Source organism: Lissotriton vulgaris, chromosome 11, assembly GCF_964263255.1.
Source record: "Lissotriton vulgaris chromosome 11, aLisVul1.2, whole genome shotgun sequence".
Lineage (NCBI taxonomy): Eukaryota > Metazoa > Chordata > Amphibia > Caudata > Salamandridae > Lissotriton > Lissotriton vulgaris.
In genome coordinates, this window is record NC_141699.1 from 1,037,048,247 (window position 1) to 1,037,070,841 (window position 22,595).

The 22,595-nt window shown below is 42.6% G+C and overlaps 1 protein-coding gene across 1 annotated transcript in view; it reads right to left on the minus strand.

Annotated features, from left to right (window-relative positions):
• The window catches only part of TTC14 (tetratricopeptide repeat domain 14), a 64,116-nt gene extending 41,833 nt beyond the window's left edge, over window positions 1–22,283 (minus strand). The window contains exons 1-5 of the mRNA XM_086944365.1: window positions 21,970–22,283; window positions 12,272–12,399; window positions 10,869–11,068; window positions 3,783–3,867; window positions 3,400–3,529 (exon numbers count right to left, since the gene is read on the minus strand). Coding sequence (XP_086800491.1) covers window positions 3,400–3,529; window positions 3,783–3,867; window positions 10,869–11,068; window positions 12,272–12,399; window positions 21,970–22,103 — 677 coding nt within the window. The 5' untranslated portion in view covers window positions 22,104–22,283. The remainder of the gene's footprint in view (window positions 1–3,399; window positions 3,530–3,782; window positions 3,868–10,868; window positions 11,069–12,271; window positions 12,400–21,969) is intronic.
• Between the last annotated feature and the right edge of the window lie 312 nt (window positions 22,284–22,595).

Consider the following 22,595-nt stretch of genomic DNA (forward strand, 5'->3'; position numbering starts at 1 on the left):
AAAAAACGGTGTTGGATCTAGCCCTGATCTCTTGACTGGGTGAGAGCTTTCTGCTTAATTCAGAGACTCTGTTCTTCACCACCCCTTGTTGTAAATATTTTTGTCCACCCTAAGCGTGGAAGGGTATTCTCAGATGTGAGACCCTTGCTCATTGCACCATCAGGATTCAAGCAAACCGGGCCGAAGACGGCTGTAATGCCAGAAACCGGTCCCCGGGAGCTTGTTTCCTTCCCAGTGTAAGAATTGGCTTTTGTAGTTTGGTTTGCCCTGTTCCCATCATGCACTGGGACAGGAACAGACTAATTTGCATACAGCCAGGTTCTGAAACTGGGAAGGTGCAGTGAGCTAAAAAACGGTGTTGGATCTAGCCCTGATCTCTTGACTGGGTGAGAGCTTTCTGCTTAATTCAGAGACTCTGTTCTTCACCACCCCTTGTTGTAAATATTTTTGTCCACCCTAAGCGTGGAAGGGTATTCTCAGATGTGAGACCCTTGCTCATTGCACCATCAGGATTCAAGCAAACCGGGCCGAAGACGGCTGTAATGCCAGAAACCGGTCCCCGGGAGCTTGTTTCCTTCCCAGTGTAAGAATTGGCTTTTGTAGTTTGGTTTGCCCTGTTCCCATCATGCACTGGGACAGGAACAGACTAATTTGCATACAGCCAGGTTCTGAAACTGGGATGGTGCAGTGAGCTAAAAAACAGTGTTGGATCTAGCCCTGATCTCTTGACTGGGTGAGAGCTTTCTGCTTAATTCAGAGACTCTGTTCTTCACCACCCCTTGTTGTAAATATTTTTGTCCACCCTAAGCGTGGAAGGGTATTCTCAGATGTGAGACCCTTGCTCATTGCACCATCAGGATTCAAGCAAACCGGGCCGAAGACGGCTGTAATGCCAGAAACCGGTCCCCGGGAGCTTGTTTCCTTCCCAGTGTAAGAATTGGCTTTTGTAGTTTGGTTTGCCCTGTTCCCATCATGCACTGGGACAGGAACAGACTAATTTGCATACAGCCAGGTTCTGAAACTGGGATGGTGCAGTGAGCTAAAAAACGGTGTTGGATCTAGCCCTGATCTCTTGACTGGGTGAGAGCTTTCTGCTTAATTCAGAGACTCTGTTCTTCACCACCCCTTGTTGTAAATATTTTTGTCCACCCTAAGCGTGGAAGGGTATTCTCAGATGTGAGACCCTTGCTCATTGCACCATCAGGATTCAAGCAAACCGGGCCGAAGACGGCTGTAATGCCAGAAACCGGTCCCCGGGAGCTTGTTTCCTTCCCAGTGTAAGAATTGGCTTTTGTAGTTTGGTTTGCCCTGTTCCCATCATGCACTGGGACAGGAACAGACTAATTTGCATACAGCCAGGTTCTGAAACTGGGATGGTGCAGGGAGCTAAAAAACGGTGTTGGATCTAGCCCTGATCTCTTGACTGGGTGAGAGCTTTCTGCTTAATTCAGAGACTCTGTTCTTCACCACCCCTTGTTGTAAATACACAGGGATGTGTGCCATGTAGACTCTTTGTTTAGTTCTGTACTTAGGCACTCAGCCTGCAAAGGCAGTTTGTGGGTGCCAGGGTACAGGGCCCCCAAGGGTGGCACAATAAGTGCTGCAGCCCTTAGGGGTCTCCTCTGGTCACCATGCCCTGGGTACCTAGGGTACCACTTACTAGGGGCTGACAGGTGGCCAGAGATGCCAACTGGGTTTCAGTTTCAACAGAGTTTAGGGAAGGAACACAGGCCCTGGGTACCTGGTTGGCAGGAGCCCAGGGCACACACAGTCAAAGCACATCAGCAGTCAGAAAAAAGTGGGGGCATACCAATGCAAGAAAGATGGCGCTTTCTCACAATTCTCAAACGATAATGGGTTGCTTAGGCCATATTAATACTATTTGACTAGACTGCAAATCTAGGCTGATATGGGTACAAATATATTTTCCGATTGGGTTCTGATTACACTCTGAATCCTCAAATTGGCAAAAAATGTTGAGATGCCTTAGCATGCAAAAAAAATAATAAAGCCTGCTTTTTTCAAAAATGCAGTTGTGGAGTCATCCCTTTAAGAAGGGAGCTGGGATTCAGACAGAGGGAGACTTAAAGTTATTACTCACTTTCAGAAGAAGGAAGAAAGGGGAAAACATATTTTGGCATCTGGTCTAGGACAGGGCTTGCGTTTGTCAGACTGTAATCAGTCAAGTGAGCTGCAGAGACTTCAGCATCCTTGAAATACTCTGCAATTACAGGCCGATAAACATGCAATAGTATCAGGCATAAGGTCTCCACACCCGTTATCAGCATTCAAGTAAGATAAAATGACTTCTCCAAGTTGCTTACATTCTATTGAATTAGCGGGTGTTAGTAATGATGATTCACTTCACATAACCATTTTGATCTCGTAACAAGACTGGACTCCGAAGGTGGGACCAGAACCACAGCAGGTGTTGACAACTCCAATCTTAGGCTCATGTTTTATATTCTAAACCCTGGTTTTTCACTATCCTGCCTTTTGGATCCAACGCAACTACATATATTGAGAATTGCTGAAGCTCAGATAATGGCTTGTTTGAGACAAGAACTTTCAGCAGGGGCTCCACCGGCTTATGGTGTCTTTCGGTTTTTGAAGACCGGCATCAATTACACTCCATTGAATCATCTGGATCTCCTGTGCAAGTATTTTTTGTTTTATATAGCGCAAACCAGACCCGAGACATCCGGTATCAGAGGGTTTTACATGAGCACCATTTTGTTACATTGGGACACATTCATTTTTGTTAGCCATGGGGAGATTAAGTGATTTGCCCAGAATCACAGGATGTTGAGCGTCATTGACGAGACACTAACTAGGTTCCCTTCTAGGTCGACCGCTCTAGCCGTAAGGCTACATTCTCTCCGATATTTAGTGTATTATATTTAGATGGCACATAAAGCATTGCAGGAGTCGCTCTAGAGTACTACAAGGATGGAGAGGTCTTCCGAAGAGCAAGGGTGATTTTGCTCCAGATGGAGTCGGCTGAGGCTGCCAGCTGTAAAGAGTCCAAAAGACAGCCTAAACAATAGTTTCTGGGTGCTTTCGTGAATTTCCTCATGTCCATTCACTGCACAAATGTAGGTGAAGAGAATTCTTTAGGGAAGGTTTCATCCATAGTATCGCCCAAGTTAAAAAGATTCACATTCTCCACAGTGGTATCCATACAGGGTCTAAATCTTAGAGCATCACATTTATTGAACTAAAAACCGATTCATAAAGGCTGCTTTCAATCCTTTACTTGCATTGTCCATCCCTTACTTTTTTGGATGCTGAAATATACGGACTTAGACTTCTTTTTATTTTATTTGCGAACATTTAGGATTACAAACCTGATCAATTTAGAAATTAAAAGGCACACCTGTGGATCCACAATTATCTTACTTGTAATACGCAGGCAGATCTTCTGCTGGAATAACTCCCAACTTCATAGAAGACAGATGGGAAGGAAGAGCAGAGCTCTGCAGGGACACAGTAATTTTCTCGTGATATCGATCAATGTCTTTTATTACAGCTGTAAAATAAACCCAGAAAAAGCATTAAGGTACTAAGGGCCATATGTATCAACACATTTCCCCATAGACACAGAATGGGCAAAACCCTTTGATACATCTGGCCCTAAGACTCCAACGTCTCGAGACAATTCAAGAATCAAAAGATTAGGATGAGGATCTTGTTTATTCTACAGAATCACAGGTGCGAGGACGAGGGCACATTGGGGTGGGGGGAGGGGTCAAGAAGCATTCACAAAGAAAACAGAAAAGTACCTTGTATAAGATCTCCAGTCTGATAATATGACAAGGGATCACCATGGCTACTGAGAGAAGGCACATCTCTCAAAGGACAAAGGGCCTACAAAGCAAAGAAATAAAAAAAAAATGTAGAAATTAAAAGATTATGAACTAGCCAATTCAAAATTATTTTTGCAATGTTGAGATCGGAGTTCTTCCTATGGCGTAAATACATACCCTAGTGATTTTGAATACAGGTAAATACAACATTTTTATTGAGGTTCCCCACACATTTCAAAGATTGAAGCACAGAGGTAAAATGTGGATTGCACAACACGGTTATAAACAAAGCATTTAAAGGCAATATACGGGAATGCAGGAAAGCATCAGGGCTTTATATCATTTTGTTTTGATGGAGAAACTTGCTTAACAGTTTTAGCGGTCTGCAAACCATTTTGCATCCAAAAGACTGGGCTCTAGGTCAGCTACTGCTTGTCAATTGCATTCTGGGTTAGCCCAGAACAGTATTCATCTACCTGCATGGTGCTGTTGGCCACTGTATGAATTATTCTACCACTTAGCGAATGCCTCCACTTCAATGTTTAACTTGCATGTTCGTCAGGAGGAGTAAGCAGATGGCAAGCAAAGCTTTGGTCACTAGAATCAAACACTATACGTTATACAAATGTTTACTTTAAAAACAATCTAGATGTAAGTATAGTAATACACTATGATAATTATCAGATGTTATTTTTCAAGAAAATCAGTTTGAGAAAAGGTTACATAAAAGACAAAATAAGTGATTTAAAACAATATATATATGTTTATATGAATACGTAGCTCCTATACGTCACAAAGCAAACATTTGTTTAATATATGGGTTGCAGGCGCTGCAGAATGGCTGCTCCCTAGTGCTGCTCCTCCGGCCGGAACACAAATCCAACCAAAAATAGCTTATTTGGTCAAAATGCACGCAACTACTTCATAAATATCGGCATCGGAATACAACTGCTAGCAGCAGATGCGGCTGAGTGGGGAAAAGACACGCTGTATCAGGAGAAAAATCGAGCGAATCACACGCAGCTCCAACCATCCCAACTGAGTCAAAATGGCGAAGTGGGACGTTGATTAGACCGAAGCGGCGCTGCAGAGTCCAGCAGCTCCCAGGACCAGCAAAGAGGTCTAAAGCACCAAATAAAGCCGCCGACGCCATCGGACCAGTCTGCCTGCGATCTGCTCGCTGCATAATAGATAATTTGTCTCACAAACCATATGGCAGCAGACAGCAATACTTTTAGGTGGCTGCATGACTTGAACATAGCTGGTGCATCCAGCAGGAGAGTTATAAGCGACCAACATCCACTTTGCGCTCGCCTATCAGTCCTGTGTTAATACCTCACAGATCGACCCCATAGGACCATGAGCCGTTACTGTGGCACTTGATATCGACGCAACGCCCACAGCGTAAATCCCGGGCATGTATATCGGATCACGGGCGGAACGAACAATGAGCACACAATAAAACAACCTTCTCCCATAAGATCCTCTCACCCTTAAGATAGCGTGGCAACATGGTACCATGAGGAGGTGATGTAAGAGACAGAACCCACGCCAGTTATGAGGACTCAAAGGCCCTGGTGGAGATAACATATTCTCTAACCACCCTTCACTGTGTGCTGGAATTGCGGGACATTGGGGGTTACATCTGAGGAAGAACTGCGCTGTAGTGGGTGGCGGCCTCATGGCGCTGGGGTAGGTCTGAGTTTTAAACCAAGGCCAGAATCCCTTGCCTGATCCCAAGATGGCTGCCACAGTGGCCCCTACCACGTTGTGCTACTACTCTGGGAAAAAAAACGACATCGACCAGACCTCCAACCGATCCCCCAGCGGGCCTACCCATCAGGATACTGAATCTATGAACTTACCTCTGACCGTGGAGACCTAGCTTTCTGGTCGATGCCCGGTGGAGCTACCTGATAGCTAAAGAGGAGATGGGGCAGTTGACTTCCCCCTTGGCCGTCATCTACCCAGCCGGACTTTAGGCAGACTTTTCTTTGTCTCTCCGTCGCATTCTCCCTCCTACCCCTTTATCCTATCCCATTTCCCCCTCTATGCTCCTTTATCTCGTCCCCTATGCTCTTTAAATGTTTTCCGGTTGAGACCCAGCTATTTGGCTGATACCCTGTGGAGCTACCTGATAGCTATAGAGGAGATGGGTTGTGGACTTCCACCTCGGCCACCACTTACCCAGCAGGACTTTGGGCAGACTCTCCTTCGTCTCTCCATCCTATTTCACTCCTACCCCTTTACCCTACCCGGTTCCCTTCTAAGCTCCATTTATCTTGTCTTCTACGCTCATGAATTTTTTTTTCAGTAAGTGATGTAACTTGTAACTGATGTAATTTTGTGGAACCTTATGTAAAGCGCTCGGATACCTCCGGGTCTAGCCAGCGATATATAAAACGAAAACTACGGGCTCGGCTGAACCTGAGCGGGCAGCAACACCCAACATTGCTGCAGAGATCTGGGAAGACCACTTTCACACACTATATCAGGGGGATAGCTCTATGAGGAATCTCCCCATATGTGGAACAGAGCTTAACTGTGCCCCAGTCACTGCTGCCCTTGAGTTTACTGAAGGGAGATTATGGACGCTATTATCGGACTCCCTGCTGGGAAGGCCCCGGGGCTGGACAAGGTCCCCGGTGACCTTTTTAAACACGAACCCAGGGTATGGGCCCCATATTTAACGCTGATTTTTAATGGAATCCTACGGGGCATGGCAGTCCCTAGTACTTGGCTGGGAGCAGAGATAGTCCCGATCTTCAAGAAGGGATCACCTCTGCTCCCAGCCAACTATAGGCCGATCAGCCTAGTAGACGTCTCACAGAAACTCTTTGCTAGGCTGATTCTAGACCGCCTCGAGGCCTGGATGGAGGAGTTTGATGTCCTAAGTCCATATCAGGCAGGTTTTCGAAGGAACGTGTCTCGCCCACGGGCCAGGTTTTCCGACTAACCCTTTTATATATCGTGTTTGAAGGAAAGATCATATATATCAATATGATTACGTGTGTGTAGTATATGTGTGTTTGTGAATGAATGTTATAAGAATGTTGTATATATGTGTTAGCCTCTATATCAATTTTTTCCCAATTTAAACACGTTTTTTATAATGACTTTAAAAAAACAGATAGATATATTTAATAAACCTTTTTTTTTTACATTTTCCTAATTCTGTAGTGTCACTATTGTTCTTCCACTCATAATGGTTTGAGATAAGTAACAATTTGAAGTAGCCCTTAAGTATTTACATTAATGTATTTTCCCTGTCTAGGTGTACTTCGCATCAGTGTCAGGGGGCCCCAGTATTTTGCAATTTTTTTTATTATATGCAGTTTTTTTATTCACACATCTTCCCTCAGAGCACTTGAAGACCTTATCCCTCCTTTTTTATCATGGTCTCTTTCAGCCATACTCCAGTGGGATAGACATCACCGTTACAATATTATTACCTGTTCATCTGACCCACCAGGATTCAGGTACGGGTTGTTCTCTCCACTGCTGCAATTTTTGAGCAGCCTACGGCTATATCTTGAGCTCTTATTTTAGGGACGGACGACTTTCTCACACTATATATTAAGGGCTTACACCTCACACGCAAGACTATCGGTTCTGAACTATGTTTATTTTCTCTTTTTCAGAGCTCGTACTGTTTTTTTTTTGCTTCCTCTTTGTCTTATGAGTCCTGATGATGAACTATCCCCCGCCCCCACCTCCATCTTGTTGAGACATCGAAACGCCGACTACTACTATGGACCCTTGATAGATTAGATGTTGTATAAATGGGCTGTGCGGTTTTTGTTTTTAAGATACACAACTTGGACCACTGAATTTGTTCACATGCATGTATAACTTTGATGAGCTTCCACGCACATTTCTCACTACACACCCACTTCGCCATAACAAAATACGTTTTTTTTATAAAAGTTTATTTATATATGATTTATTATAACCAATGATTAAAATAACCATTTCATTCATTTGTATTGATTGTATTGTTTTCAACTGTGTTTCTTGTCCATGTGATTCATAGTGGGTCACAAAATGCGACCTACCTCAATATTCATTAAGAAGTTCAATCTGTGTCCCCTCTAGGAATCACTATGCTTAAAAAAAAAAAAGTCTTTAGTATATTGGGAATTGCGATTCGGTAAGAATCGCAGTCTGGAAATCGCAAATCCTAATTTTGTACATCTGGCAGTAAGTGCAAACAAAGAAATCTTGACCAGGCGAAGGCACCAAAAGTATCCGGCTGGCAAAGGACTTTTCCTCGGCATGAAACTCTAATTTCTCACACTCTGAGCTTCCCCACCAAACATTAAAAGCTTCACTTGGACGTCATCTAACAGCTGCATGACGTCTTGGAATCCCGCTCAGCTACAGTCTGCTGCTTTGCCCAGCTGAAGATTATAGACTTCCATTTTTGAGACCAAGTCCCATGGTAACGGCCCCAACCAGGTGGAATCTAGTAGCTATATCCAACTCTCGCTCCATCACACTTAGGTCCCGGTCTACAGCTATCACTTGGTTTTTGACACTTATTTTTATTTCAAACATTAACAATTCCTATCTCTGGGTCCCATGGATGGATTTTTGTTGTCAATTACAATTTACTCTAATTTACTCAACTGGTTTGGAATGTTTACTGCATGGTCTTTCAACTTTATTAGTGCTTTGGCACTGCATAAATGCTTTACACATTACCTCTGAATTAAGCCTGGCTGCTCTGTGTCATAGCTACCATGGATTGGAGTTCAGGTTAATTCAGTGTCTTTAATGATTCATCCCGACTAAGGATGATGCCGACTTAAGGTGGGTAGTCGCACCCCTTAACTAATAACCCAATCTCTTGCACCAATAAAATACTGACAATTTGAAAAAACGAAACAGAAGAATGCATCACATCTGATTAGGAGCGTAGAAATTGATTCCTGTCTTGCGGAAACTGATAAGTTATAGTGTTGTTTTGTTAAATGAACTTGTTCTCATTTGCAGAACGGTTCACTGCAAACTTGCTAGCCACTGTGCAAATTGACTACCAGTAGTATACAAGTTAGGCTCAGAGTTGTTCAGACAGGATAGATAGCCTCAATTCTGTTGGGTTATCACCAACTAGATACAACCTTGTGCCTGACCGCGACAAAAATAATTAGGTGTACCTTACAACTGGTTAATAACCAGTCACAGTAACTGTTGGCTTATTGAGTAAACTATTTTTACTAGCACTAAGCAGACTGGAATACGGCAACACTCTCTACACAAGTATCGCAGCACACCCACTCTGACGACTACATACCATGCAGAATGCTGCAGCCAGACCCGTCCTGGTTCTCCCTAGACAAACCCACATCACCTCCTAACTGAGGGAACTCCACTGGTTCCCTGTACAGAAAAGATGCCAGTTCAAGCTCTTGACACATGCAAACAAGACCCTACACAACTGTGGGCCCACCTACTTGAACCACCACCTGAACTTTCATCAGCCCACCAGACACCTCCACACCACGCGACTTCCCTTTCTCTAACCCTCATACCCCTCTTCAGATGCAAAGGTTGCTCATTGAATGAGCTACCCTTTCATCTCCAGCTCGCCTCCATCTCTTCCAGAGTTCTGAAAGTGTCTGAAGACTTGGTTATTCGGCTAATCAACAGGACCCTGCCAGCGCCTGGATACCCTCACGAGTAACAAGAAGCACTCTACAAATCTACTGATTAATTAAAAGGGAAACCACCACTGTTCTCCGTTTGTCAACTAGTGGAACTAATCCCCATAAAAGGCACCATCAAAGCAAACACTTTAGGGCAGAGCTAATTAAGTCATAACTGAAGGGTTAGCAGTAAAAGGACACTTGAAGAGCACTCTACTATAAGGAGCATCTTTCTCAATTTGAGAACAAATGTCCAAATCCACTGGAAGTACAAGGAAACCATAAAAAAGTTACGAATATTTACAAGAAAATACATGTCAATTTTAAATAAGTACTGTTGTGTTGAAGGGACATTGTGATGCAAACGTTGCAGGGTTTGAATAACTATACACAAATTCAAGGATCCTGCAGGATCAGTCATAACTTCAGGTTACGGCCCCCATAGAGGATAAAAAGCTTACTTCCCCCTACTAATTTATTTTTCTACACGTACTTAAACAGTCATTGATGGGTTTAGAAAAAGATCAAGCAGCATTGTTGTTAAGGCTTAACCAATTACATTAATACAGATAGGTTTTTTGCTCTTACATCACTGCTTCTCGAACCAATAATGTTCATGTACTAAAAAGAAACTACTGGCCATGATAAATGACCCATGGAGAAATGACAGTGTTGCAGTGGCGAGTTACTGGAGCCTTAATACTCAACATTTTTAACGTATCATTCCAGTCTCACTGCCACTGTACAAGAACTGAGTGAGTTTCACAGTGGAACCTCAAGGATAATATTCAACTACATGTTGAAGATATTAGGAGTTGGAAATTGCATAGCAAGAAAATGCTAAGCTAAAACTGGCTTACATAAACAATTTTCTTAACAGATTTCAAAAGAATTGAAAATTAGCTAATTCGTAGATCTAAGTTTCCCAAATAACTTTATGCTCTGACAATTTTTGTAAATGTACTGATCTATAAGCACTTTTGTTTTTAACAATTTAAATCACTGTACAAGATACTAAGGCAGGCAGGCTACCAAATACTCTGACTCGCATCAGCTCTATGAAGTAAGACAGACACAGTTTGAAATGAATATGCAACTTATAAGGAAAGGGCTGCCCTGCTTTCAACATTGCTGCTCTACGCGAAATGGCACTGAAATAAAGCAAAAATCAATTTACGATTCCATTTCAAAACAACGAAAAGCCTTCCCGATTATATATACTATTATTATGTCACACTGTTCCCAGTCGTTAGCACCGAACACATCTGCTCTAGCTTTAGAGTGCAGCCACCATTGAATCTTGGATACATTTGATGGGTTTCATCTGCTCAGGTCAGTAAATTACTTTAAACTGCTACAAAATATGGCCTCTTCATTTGGCCTACTAGGTTGACCATGGGAAAATGGTACTTACAGATATTTCTAGTGGCAAGACATCTCTTAGAATTCCACTACCCAGGCAGCTCAATACAATGAAAAATCCAAATTCACGAATGGAACTGATCCTTCCAATCACAACATCCCCACGTTCAACATCTCGGAAAAACATCTCCCGTTTCTTTCTGCTGGGTACATCCATGAACTGCTCCAAGGGAGGCATTACAGCGTAGTAAGCTGCAATTAAAAACAAACAATTATCAGCTGCATGCAGGTTTCCAAAAATTCTCAAACAAAAAGCATTCTATGACAAAATTTGGGGGAAAACATTGACATTTCTTCACGACTAGTTTAAAGTTAGCTTCACATTGAGAAAGTAAACATACAGGCAAACAAATTGGGATGTAAACTTGGAAGGCTAGAGTGCATTTCAGTCACTATATTAAAATACAAACTCCGATATTCAGGGAAAGGTGGACAAATTGGCATGGTAGCAGAGATAACTATGAAGAGTAGACAGATCATTTCTATATCTAGTGGCTGATGTTGAAATATGATGCTGGACAGGAAAACGTATGCAGTGAGTTGCACATGGCCCATTGAAAGTAGCATCTACTATTCAGTTGCAGGAGAAGACCCTCATTGCATAAAGAAACTGATGCAAGGGCCAAGGTCAAGTTCAGACAGTTGACCTCTTCTCTGCTTTCGCTGGGATGCACTGAACATTGCATAGAAAGCCCCTGGAAAAGGTATGTATAGGAAAGCTAAAATAAAATGCACTAACAGCAATGCAATCCTCTTGAACCTTTACAGTGGTTCAGTGAGGTGAATGCCTGCTACAGCCATATGCAGTGATCTTTAGGTTATGAGTTCAAATCCAACCAGACAGACTCAAATTTCACTTCCTCGAAGCTTGCTAAAACAGAGTAGGCGTAAATACAAAACATCTACCACATAGAACTGTGGTCCTTTATTAAGCCATGCACCTTCACAGCACTTTGACATTCACAAAGTGAACACAACTGTAACAAATGACCCATGAATAGGATAAAATATTGTAAGCTTACAAGGCGATGAACTAGTACCTAAAATAGGTTTCCATTAGAGAACATACACTGATTCATCGCTCACTGACACAAATATGTGAATCAATTTTAGAAGAATATCATCAGAATAAAAAAACTGCATGTAGTTTTCATACAAAAGTCTATTTGTCATGTTCCTGAACCGTTTAAAATAGATGTTGCACGAAACATCAGTGATTCAAGTGGAATTTTCCATTCACATTTTCTTGAAAGACGAGGGGTTTAATAGTGGGCAATTAAATCGATGTTTGAAAAAATCATAGTAGTATTCTTGGCTTGTCAAAGAGGTAAATGTGTATTTCTTTCAAGTAAACACGTTTGTTTCGGCATTGGTTTACCAAATTATGCTATTTACCTTCTGTCTCTTCATTCTTTTCTGTTACTGATGCTGTGTTTGGCTTCCACGAAAGAGAAAAAAGGAGATCCGCTTTTCTTGCAATGAACTGCTGCACCTCAATGCTATCAACTCTTCTCTCTTTCTTACTGAAATGGGAAAAAGAGGAATTAGTACCTGCATCGATACAAGTATGATGTAGCATCTACTAAGTCGAGCAATAAACAAAAAAGCCTCCCACTCTAACCCTGCACATCTGCTAGCAAACAAGGGTCAGTAGGTGCTATGTTGGAACTACATTTAAATAAATATTATTCACTGGTACATATTAAATGACCTTCAAGACAGCAAAAGCCACAGAGCGATGCAGATATGGTATCTTGAAGGCGACAGGCTAGTGGCTAAGAAGCTAACTGTACAATGTGGAGACTTGGGTCCTAATCCCATCTCTGGCATTTGAATGCATATTGAATGATTCCAGGCAAAACATTTTAATCTCCCTGCGCCGAACCCACAAGCCCTCTCCTTTTCACGTCACTCACGCCTCTTCAGAACACTGAAGCGGCTGAATAATCATCTAAGCACTATATAGAACCTGCCATAACATTTTAGCAGGATCATGCTTCTGTTCACTCAAACGTAATTATTGTTTTTTTATTTGGGCACAAAGTTATAGCATAATGGATTTTCAGCAAAATTCCACACAAAAAAACTTCCATCTCAATATTATGACGGAAAATGATCTTGAGTCCTCTGTATGATATACAGGAGAGTACTCCCGCCCAACTAGATACGTTGCTGATATTCAGACTATTATTTTGGCCCTGGCTTCACACTAATCTAACTTGTGTGCAGAAGCCTAGGTCTGACTTGACCATGCAGGACTTGTACAGTGACTTACGGGTGTACACCAAGCATGCTTTCATAGCAGGCAGAGGACTACTGTCCTTGTACCGGGTTTAGCACATAAAGCTGTGGTAGCAGCTTACCATGTCTTGTGATAAACTGAGGATCAGACCTTTTTATCTCGATCAGTAAGAGTGTGGCCTAACAACCCCCTCTTGCATAAAGGTCCAGTGTTATGAAAAACCCAGAACCTTATGCTGACATACTGAGTGTATGTTCAGAGTGAGTATAGTATGTGAGTAATACATAGGTGGTAGCAGGGCGGTGTGTAAGAGTTCAACTACTGAAGGCTTTGGGATCCATTTTGGATGCCCCGTTTAATGTAGCACAAGACTGAGGATAAGGACAGCTTCCACAAACAGCGGAAGTGCTATTCCTGCATTCCTATCGCTGGAGGGCAGAAATCCACATGCTAAAGTGAGGAGGAAGGAGACAGGGCTTTCTCTAAAAATCCCATGAAGGCTTTGTTACCAAGGGGCTGCTGATTAGTTCTTTCTGATCACTGCTGTGTGGTAAGAGATGCAGGTTCTACTGTTCAAGGTGAAGAAGTTTCTAGTTCAAGACTGGACCTTTGTCGGTTCCAGATTACTGCTGCAGGCAGTTGCTGAGGATGCACGTGAGCCACTGCAATTGCGCTGAGGTAAGTGTAAGGACTAAATACTTTGAGAACAGTGAACTAAGTGTACATTTGACTTAAACATAATCTGCATCTGAGCGGTATTCATGCTTCTATCTAAGTATGATGGGGACAATTCAACAGAGTCCCCAGTGTGGGAAAAGTAAGGACAGGAGGGATGAGGTGTAGCACCCATAGTGGAGTAGTGATCTGGGTATCACACTGTATTTGTAAACTGAATTGTTTAGTATTGCGTACTACTGTGTAAAGAAAACCATGGGTTGGGCATTAAAGTTAGTGAGCCAGTTGGTTGAGATTGTGCTGACCCACACTACCTCCCTGAGAAACCTGTAACCTCTGGCCCTCACTACCATGAGAATAAAGCTCAGAAAGGGTTGTACTTGATCCCGATGAAGAGCCCAGGACCTTGGCAATTAGGGCCCAGTAGCTCATATCTGCACAAAACCGGTCGGATATCTTGAAAAACTTAGTCTTAGGCAGAAAACCTCACCAGATGCATAAACGCATTAGAGCCTGAAGTGCACAAATTATGAATCATGAACTTCATTAGACATCACATCAACAACAAAAGAAAACTTGTCACACTGTGAAACAGCAAGCGTTGCAGTTGTTGCAGGCTTCCCAAATTTCTATGAAATACAAAACAACTTTAAGAGTTTGCTGCATTACCTGTACACTCTGAGAAATGCATTTTTTCAGCAATAAAAAATTGTATTTGTGAGAGTTTATCATTTGTTTGCCTTAGAACAATAACTGAGCTTCCAAGTTCTTGTTGGTGTGTGGGCACTTTTTCGGTTGAAGCCTACCAGACAGTGCAGCTGTCTCGCTTGCTAACGACTTCTTGTGGGCATTTTGAAAGCTTCCCAATTAATGCACTCCGCCCATTGCTGACAATTGGCTTTGTAACACACATTTGCTTTCTTTCTATTTGCTGGCTTTATTTGTTTTAGGCTGTCAAGCTGTAGTTTACCTGTCCGGTGGAGCACAGCTGGTTTAAAGCTGTGTCCTTCCGAGTGCTCGTTTTCCGTAATCAGCTCTTTAATTCGTGTTCTTATAGGGGTATGGAATTCCTACAGCCAGACTCCCAGGACATATTGTTTGGGGTCAAGGACAGCAAGTTTTTATTTTGTCCTTGGAACAAGTAGGCCCAACCCCCTGCAGCACAAACACTTTGGCTGCCAGTTTACAGTACCACATTATGGATTAGGGAAGGCTATTGTCTGCAATTAAGGTAATATTTGTGTCCATATGTTAATGCGGTTCTTGCTCGAACTTGTATTTATAGTTCATTAATACAAAGCCTTTCTTATTAGGGTGAGCGCTCGAAGGAACTTTTGTACGTTCAGACTGCACTACTACTCACAGGTGTTCCAGTGTAAAGATGTGTACACACATTTGCAAAGTTTAACAATATGATGCTACATACATTGCTCCTAGAATACTCTAATTAGATGCAGCTTGAAAGCAAGATTGATGGCCCTCCGCTTTCAAAATAAAATGATCACCAAAAAAAGTAACTAGGAAAATAAAAACATTTTGTTAAAATAAAGTGAAATAGTAGCTAACATTTCTTTGAAGCATCATTTAGTAAAATGTGTTGATGCATGCTAGTAATTCCAAAAAATATTCATAATGGAAAACCAGTGCAACAAGTTTCAGCAAGATAATGGGAAACATGAAAATAACAAAGCATTGTAAATCAATAGGTCAGATATTAGTGGTCAGCCTTTTAGTGTTGTCAATGTATGTTTTGTTTTAATATGATTTTTGCAAAACTTTGTGGGAGCAGACCAGGCCCTCACCATTATAACAAACATTGAAAACAAGAATATTTTTGATCTTAAAAAGCACACATTGCAACAGTAGTCCCTGGCACTGAACAAGACTACTTAGTGTGCAGATATGCTCCTTGTGAAAGAGCGGAAGCCAAATAGAAGGATGGATAGATAGTTTTTAAATAATAATAACTAAAAAGGCCTGGGTTAACTTCAGACCTAATTTGGGGCTCAATTCTCAAAGAAAGTCATAAATTGCACCCATGGTAGATGTCCTTGCATTAGTGCAGATTTATGGCTTTTGTGAACTCACAAGAATTTACAGAAGTAGGCCACAAAATCGTACCCCTAGGAAATATTTGTGCACTGCTTTTTAGCGCAAGCAAATATGCAGGTGTAGATGTGCTCATGCGATAATCTGTTGAGTGTTTACAAGTTCAAAGTGATGAGCAAGAAAGAGCTAGAGTTAATAATTCCCTTGGGATCCCTGGTTTAGTAAGTAAGTCATTTTATTTGCATAGTTAATTAAAACATTGCAATACAAAATAACATCAAGTTAAAACAGTTTTATATGAAAAGGTCTCATAGTACACATTTTTTTAAATCAAATTCATATCAGAGAAATTCTCCTAATCAAGTTATTACCAGTTTTCTGGGTTGAAGGTACTTAATTCCAGTCCATTTATTCCCTTCACTACTGCTTCAATAAAAGTGAACAAAGTACTTTAGACTGTAGTAAAGTGCATTACTGTTGAGATTTAAATGAATAAATGGGAAACATCCTCTTAGATCCTCCGTACTAACATTGCACTTGTTCCAGGTGACTAGAATAGTTTATTGCTGATGTGCTGGCATTTTCTTTTCACATACCCTCAAGAACTTTACTAGACAGCAGTTCAGTTGTGGGCCATTAGGTGCAAAACAAGCCAGCACTGCTTGTCTCCTTGTACGAACACCTCTGATTGAAATGACATTTCAATAGTTGTTTCCGTGCATGTGAGAGATCTTTACATGTGCATAGCAGGTGCAGCAGATCTTCTGGCGCTGAGCCACATTAACGGCAGATTGTGCCAGCTTTTTCCCTTTATAAAAAACAACAAGGGCACCCAATCGAGTCAGCACAGGACCTCGGGGAACATATGAGTAAAGACAACAGCGGTCCTATGCAAGGAGGGATATAGTCAATAGGTAAATATAGACACAATGGGAACTATATTGTAAATTGACTTGCCCAGCCGGGCAGAGGTCTAATATTTAATTTAGAACCACAATATTAGGAGATACCTTCAACAATTTCTTGGAGATGGGCACGTTTACAAATGGTCATGGTTAGCGGAGTGGATAGAAGGTAAAGAAAGGTGTTGAGGCAAAAGCTATTGTTTTCTGTGCATATAGCAATAACAGATTTCACATTTACACCATTACTTGAAATATAGTAACAGATACACAACAGAGTATATGGTGTAGAAGTTGTCGACGGCGTTTCGATCCCATTACATAGTTACAGGGATCATCATCAGGACTGAGTAAAGCCTAATCATTCCTAGCCATGATAGCCTAAAGGAAAGGGGGGAGAAAAATAAGGAAGTTTGTCCAAGAGAGGACACATTTTAGTTATCGCTACACACTTACATTTGTAATTTAAACATAAGTGACATTCAGTGTTGCCTTAAGGGCCTATAACAAGGCTTTGTGCAAGAGAAGTGAAGTAAAGAATTTAAAAACTTTGCTTTAAAGCTAATGCATTCATTCAACGTCCGTGTTTTTTTCTTATTGTGCCTGACAGAGAATAATGACCTTTATACTGCCGTGTGCCTAGTTGGTGCCCAGGCGGTGTGCTAAACACCAGAGTTTTGGCGAGATCCTGCAGTAGCGATGGGTGCGTGTCCTAAGGCGTGCATAACATGCATGTAACGCACAGGGACTTCTACTTCGGCAAAGAAAGAGCGGCACGTACTCGGTACTAAAGAAGTAACTATTGACTATATCCCTCCTTGCATAGGACCGCTGTTGTCTTTACTCAGCTTTTTCCTTTAGCCAATGCGGGAAGTGCTGTATACAGGGTAACAGACCAAGTCTGTGCTTCAAAAACGTAATTTTTGTGACTTTAGCATAGCCCAAATCAAAATACATTTGAGCAGCTGGCGTCCTGTAAGTATTCAGGGTCATCCATTCGTGTGCCCTTCTCGAGAGATGCCTTGTCTTCAATCCATGAAAGATATCTGACCGTCTTCCAGACCAATTTTTTTAATGGACAGTATCTGTGGGGGTATTCCAGAGCAGATTCAGACCCAAATTGTGCAGGCTGCTTTTGAGATATTTAGCAGCCGGTGAGGCGGTTTGTTGTTGTAAATCCTTCCAGAGGTATACATTTAGTGTTCCTTCTGTGGATTGTGTGATAATATACTCCCCTTTTCTTGCCAAGGACTATTTTTGTATACCAAACTCTAGCCTAATTTGCGCATGTGAAGTATATTTGGGCAGACCAAACATAACCCTGTAAGAAGCTGTGACTGTAGTGTTCAGTGTATTAGCGTCTCTTCCTCTCTGCGCCTCGCTGCCATAGGTAATTGTTGGCAGAATCTTAGCATGTGCCACTAGCATCAAGGGCAGAATTGATGGACCATTTAATGTATTATTTAGTGCGTTTAGAGAGATTGCCAAGGCAAGACCTTTATATCCGATGCGGTGCTTTATGTGCTGTTAATCGCCCGCCTTTATCTATCTTCACGCCAAGGTATTTATATTCCAGTGTGCCTTCAATTCGGGTCTTGCCCCAGAACCAAGCTGCAGGTTTTCTCCTTCTTTTGCTGATCGTCATAGTTCTAGTTTTTTCCAAGTTTATTGTTAGGCCAATTGTTTTAGAATAGTCCTGCGTAATGTTTAAAAGGTGTTGCAGTCCTACAGGAATATGGCTAATCACAGGACTATATCGTCAGCATAAAGGAGGCATCGTAAATGTAATCCTCCTAGTCTTGGGGCGTGTGAGGAACAGCTATTTAACAGCGAAACGAGGTCTCCTAGAAATAAGTTAAACAATGTGGGTGCTAAAACATCCTTGTTTGAGCTCCTTTTCTGTTGGTATACGCCTCGACAGGAGTGACCCATCGCCCAGTTTAACCTGAACCCATGTGTCCGTATGCAGATTGATCAGCAGATTTTGTAGGGGCTGTGGGATTCCCCAGCTGCGCAGTTTGGAACATAGTCAATTACGATTTACATGATCGAAAACTGCCTTGTAGTCTACAAAACACAATTGTAGTGGCATTTTTGGATGTTCTCCCTTATCCATTAGCATTGCTATAGTTAGAACGTTTGTAGTTGTTCTGACTGTTTTAGCAAACCCAGTCTGATTTGGTGGACCTACAGATTTCTCTTTGGCCCAAGCCTGGAGCTCCGCTAATAACGTTCCTGGAAAGAATGTTGCCTCATTATTCATGAGAGTTACTTACCGATAGTTTTGTGGTAGCGATATTTCCCCTATCTTAAAAATGGTGCGATAATTGATCCACTCAAGGAGCTTGGGAGTATGTTCAGCAACCTCATTTCTGTGTATAGTGGTTCCAATGCGGCGGCCCATGCGTTTGCGTCTTGTTTGTAGAGTACTGTGGAATACCATTTGGGTCTGGAGCCCCTTCTTTCCTTCCCTTCCCTATTTGCCGCTTAATGGACATATTTTTACTCTTTAGAGGGTTCTCTGTTGGTAAGTATCCCTCTGATTTCTCCAGAGCTATATTGTTACTTGCTGCCAAGGGAGTGTTGGTTATTACACCTCCTGGAGAGGTTTGGGTTCTTTGACTAAGGGCCATGATTCCAGAGTCTTGATGGAAATGACTGCTGAGGTAGGTCACCCATACTTCCTCTGAGATGTTGGAGGAGATTCCCCCGTGGGCAGGATGAATGAATTGATTTTTAGTTTTCCAGAAGAGGGGGGGGGGGGGGCGCTGGCGGTGCGGAGACAAGGCTCTGAGGAGGAGATGTGAGCTAATAATCACACCTCTGCTGCCCTCCTGTTTAATCACACCTGTACTGCCAGCCACTGGAGTAAAGTGCAGACTAGAGCATTTTAACAGACTGTGTCGTGCAGCCCCAGAGGAGAGAGATCAGAAAAAAACTCTAATGGGACACAGGGAGAGTGTAAGGAAATGGTAACTGAATAGAAAATATTTTTAAACACATTTGTACAATGTATTCCCCCCCCCCCAATCGTCACACAGTCTTTATCCTCAACCGCAGTGGTCTCAGGCTTTCCACACCGCAACCATCAGGGTGTTCATGGTGCCCCGGGGGTTTAACGCCCTCCCTCCAAGACACTCACCGGAGCGAGCTGCGTTTGTTCAGTCTTGCAACAATGATGTGAATAGAGGCTCCTAATCGGACTCTGGCAGGGCCTCTTACAAGGGGTGAAAGAACAACAAGGACTCAACAAGTAAATGGTCTTTTATAGACCTGTGAAGTACTTGGGTGCGGCTGGCAGCTCTGTGTGTGCCCGGGAAGCTGTCTCAGCCCGGGCTGACACCTCTTAACCCACTAATATTTTTCAGTTTTTATATATAAATATAGATAAAGGAAAACTTGTTTTCCGTCTGTATTTATACATAAAAATCCGTAAAAACGGAAAACCGGGAGCCCTAATTATAACCCATCAATTTCAGTTTTCTCCAGCCACTGTTTACAGCAACCCTTTTTGACTCAACACATTGACAAATTATCAGCCGTCACTCAGTGTGACGCCCACTGAGAAGCATTCATGACCCCTCTGTGAAACAAATTCTTAAAACAAAAAAGCTTGCACTCAGGTTTGAGCCATCTATAGCCCACCCTATGGTTGTTGCCTGATGGTTGCACAAGGGCTTCCTTTGATTGATCACATACAGGGGACAAGTCCTATAAAAAGTGGGGAGACTGACCAAGTTAGGCAGTATGCAAGTGACATCATGACGCATGCCAACACAGCACATGACATCACGACGAGTGACATCCCACATAGCTTCACAGGAAGTGACCTCACTGGAAAACACTGCATTAGGACGAGTAGCGCTATAAAAGAAATAAAATAGTGCTATTTATATTCTTGTTTGTGTAAATAGTGAGACAGACCATCCCATCTGACATTCTTACAGCGCGTGCACTTGTATACAGTGACTGAAAAAAGTAAAAAGCATGCATCTCTTAAGTATCTGTGAAGAGATAAGCTGGGTGCTTTTGTTTCCTCTCTTGTACATTTGCATTTAATTGAAAGGTTACATGCTGCCTCTTATCCGATACTTGATCAAAAGATGGCCTGGTGGCCCCTTAACTTCTGCCTTTATCTTCGGCACTGCTCGAGGTGTAGAAAACAAAGCCCCCTAACTACCTACACGTTGCTGCTGAGAATGAAAAGCAGACGACGTGCAGGCTGCTGCTGAACAGGTCCCGGAGTCTGATAATGACACTGGGACAATTTCAACATATTTCCGTGGGTCCCAACTTCTTGGCAGGGGTGACGACGTCCACCCTGGGAAAATAGTGGATGGGCGCTGTGTACCTGCGTCTCGTGCTTCGCCTTCATAGCTTTTAGGTGTTGGAGCAATCCGCCTAGCTCTAGAGTCTTTAGGCTGCGTTTTGCACTCCACTACTTACATAAATCTCAGTTCGCCCTCGCTAGGAGAGTTGTAGTATGTGGGTAGGTATTTATATTGTGTTCATCTATGCTCTGTTAGGCATTAGAATGTATTAGGTCATACGAATGTGGAAATTCTACATTCTCTATGTGTCGGACTCATTTACTGTACTGCTGCGGGTGGGAGCTGTCGTAGGTCTACTGTACAGGAATAAATCTACTTTTCAATTCTACAAGAACCTTCTTCTTTAATTACCAACAACTGTACTACTACATCATTGGCGGCGATTTCACCTCAAAGCGGACCCACCCACCATAAGAACCATTTATTCTCCTTTTTTCAACAAGATTTGGATTTCATTACGTTGAATCATCTTAAAAGACACGTGATATTTATGTATTTATTTGCACGTTCTCTGTGCGTACGTGTTTACATCTTGTAACTGTGTGATCATCTTCATCCACCAAACAATGCATCTGATGGACATCAGTGGACCCTCCCGCTTAATAAAATTCCTCATCCCCCAAAAATGTTTGGCCCTAGTCGGGTTCAGTAGAGCCCCCTCCAGAACAATTAAACTTGTCATTACTCGACTGGAGACCGGTGCTTTAAATGGACGGGTACTGTCTGCAACGGAGTACCTGTACTTCTAAGTTTTGCTACATACACTACATTTAAAGGGTGGGGTACTTACACTTCTTAAGTGCTAACAGATTACTCTCATTTAAAGCACTGTATAGAAATTCAAAGAGGCGCAGGGGTATCATTAAATTTGAAATGCGCTCATGTTTTCATTACCTGTAGGCATGGCACTTGGACACCTCTCCCAGTAGGTTCCTGAAGTCCAGGTTTTCATACTGCTCGCACTTGAGGATGGAGTACAACGTGGGCCCGTGCAGGCTCAGCGACTGCTTTAGCAAGTCCTTGTCCATGCTGCGGAGACGACGACATAAATGTCTCCCCTCCCCAAAGGCTCAACAAACGTGGGCTAACCCCTGGCCTTATACACGCAGATATTAAAAAGCAAGACTGTGGGTCTGCGTATGACTGTAACGCTGCTTTCAAACGCAAGCACTAGTGGACATTGACAAAACTAGTTTACTGTGATCGACAGGCCAATGGGTGTTACTTTGGTGGCAGTCCTGCCTCATAAAGCCTGTGATTGGTGGGTAAAAATGTCCCGCCCCGGATGAATCTGTCCACCTACCCGGAAGCGATGTCCTCCCGTCCCGGAAGGAATCAGATCATAATAATTTCACGTGCTGTAATAAGTGGTTCTACACTTAGCTATATCCGGCTCTCTTTACACTCTATTGGTTGTCCAGAGAGCCCTAACTTAGCCCCGCCTCTTTCCGGAGAGCGGTGATTTCGTTGGCTCGGTCACCTCGGTGTTATTTGCGTACCGAGCGCAGACCGAATATCGC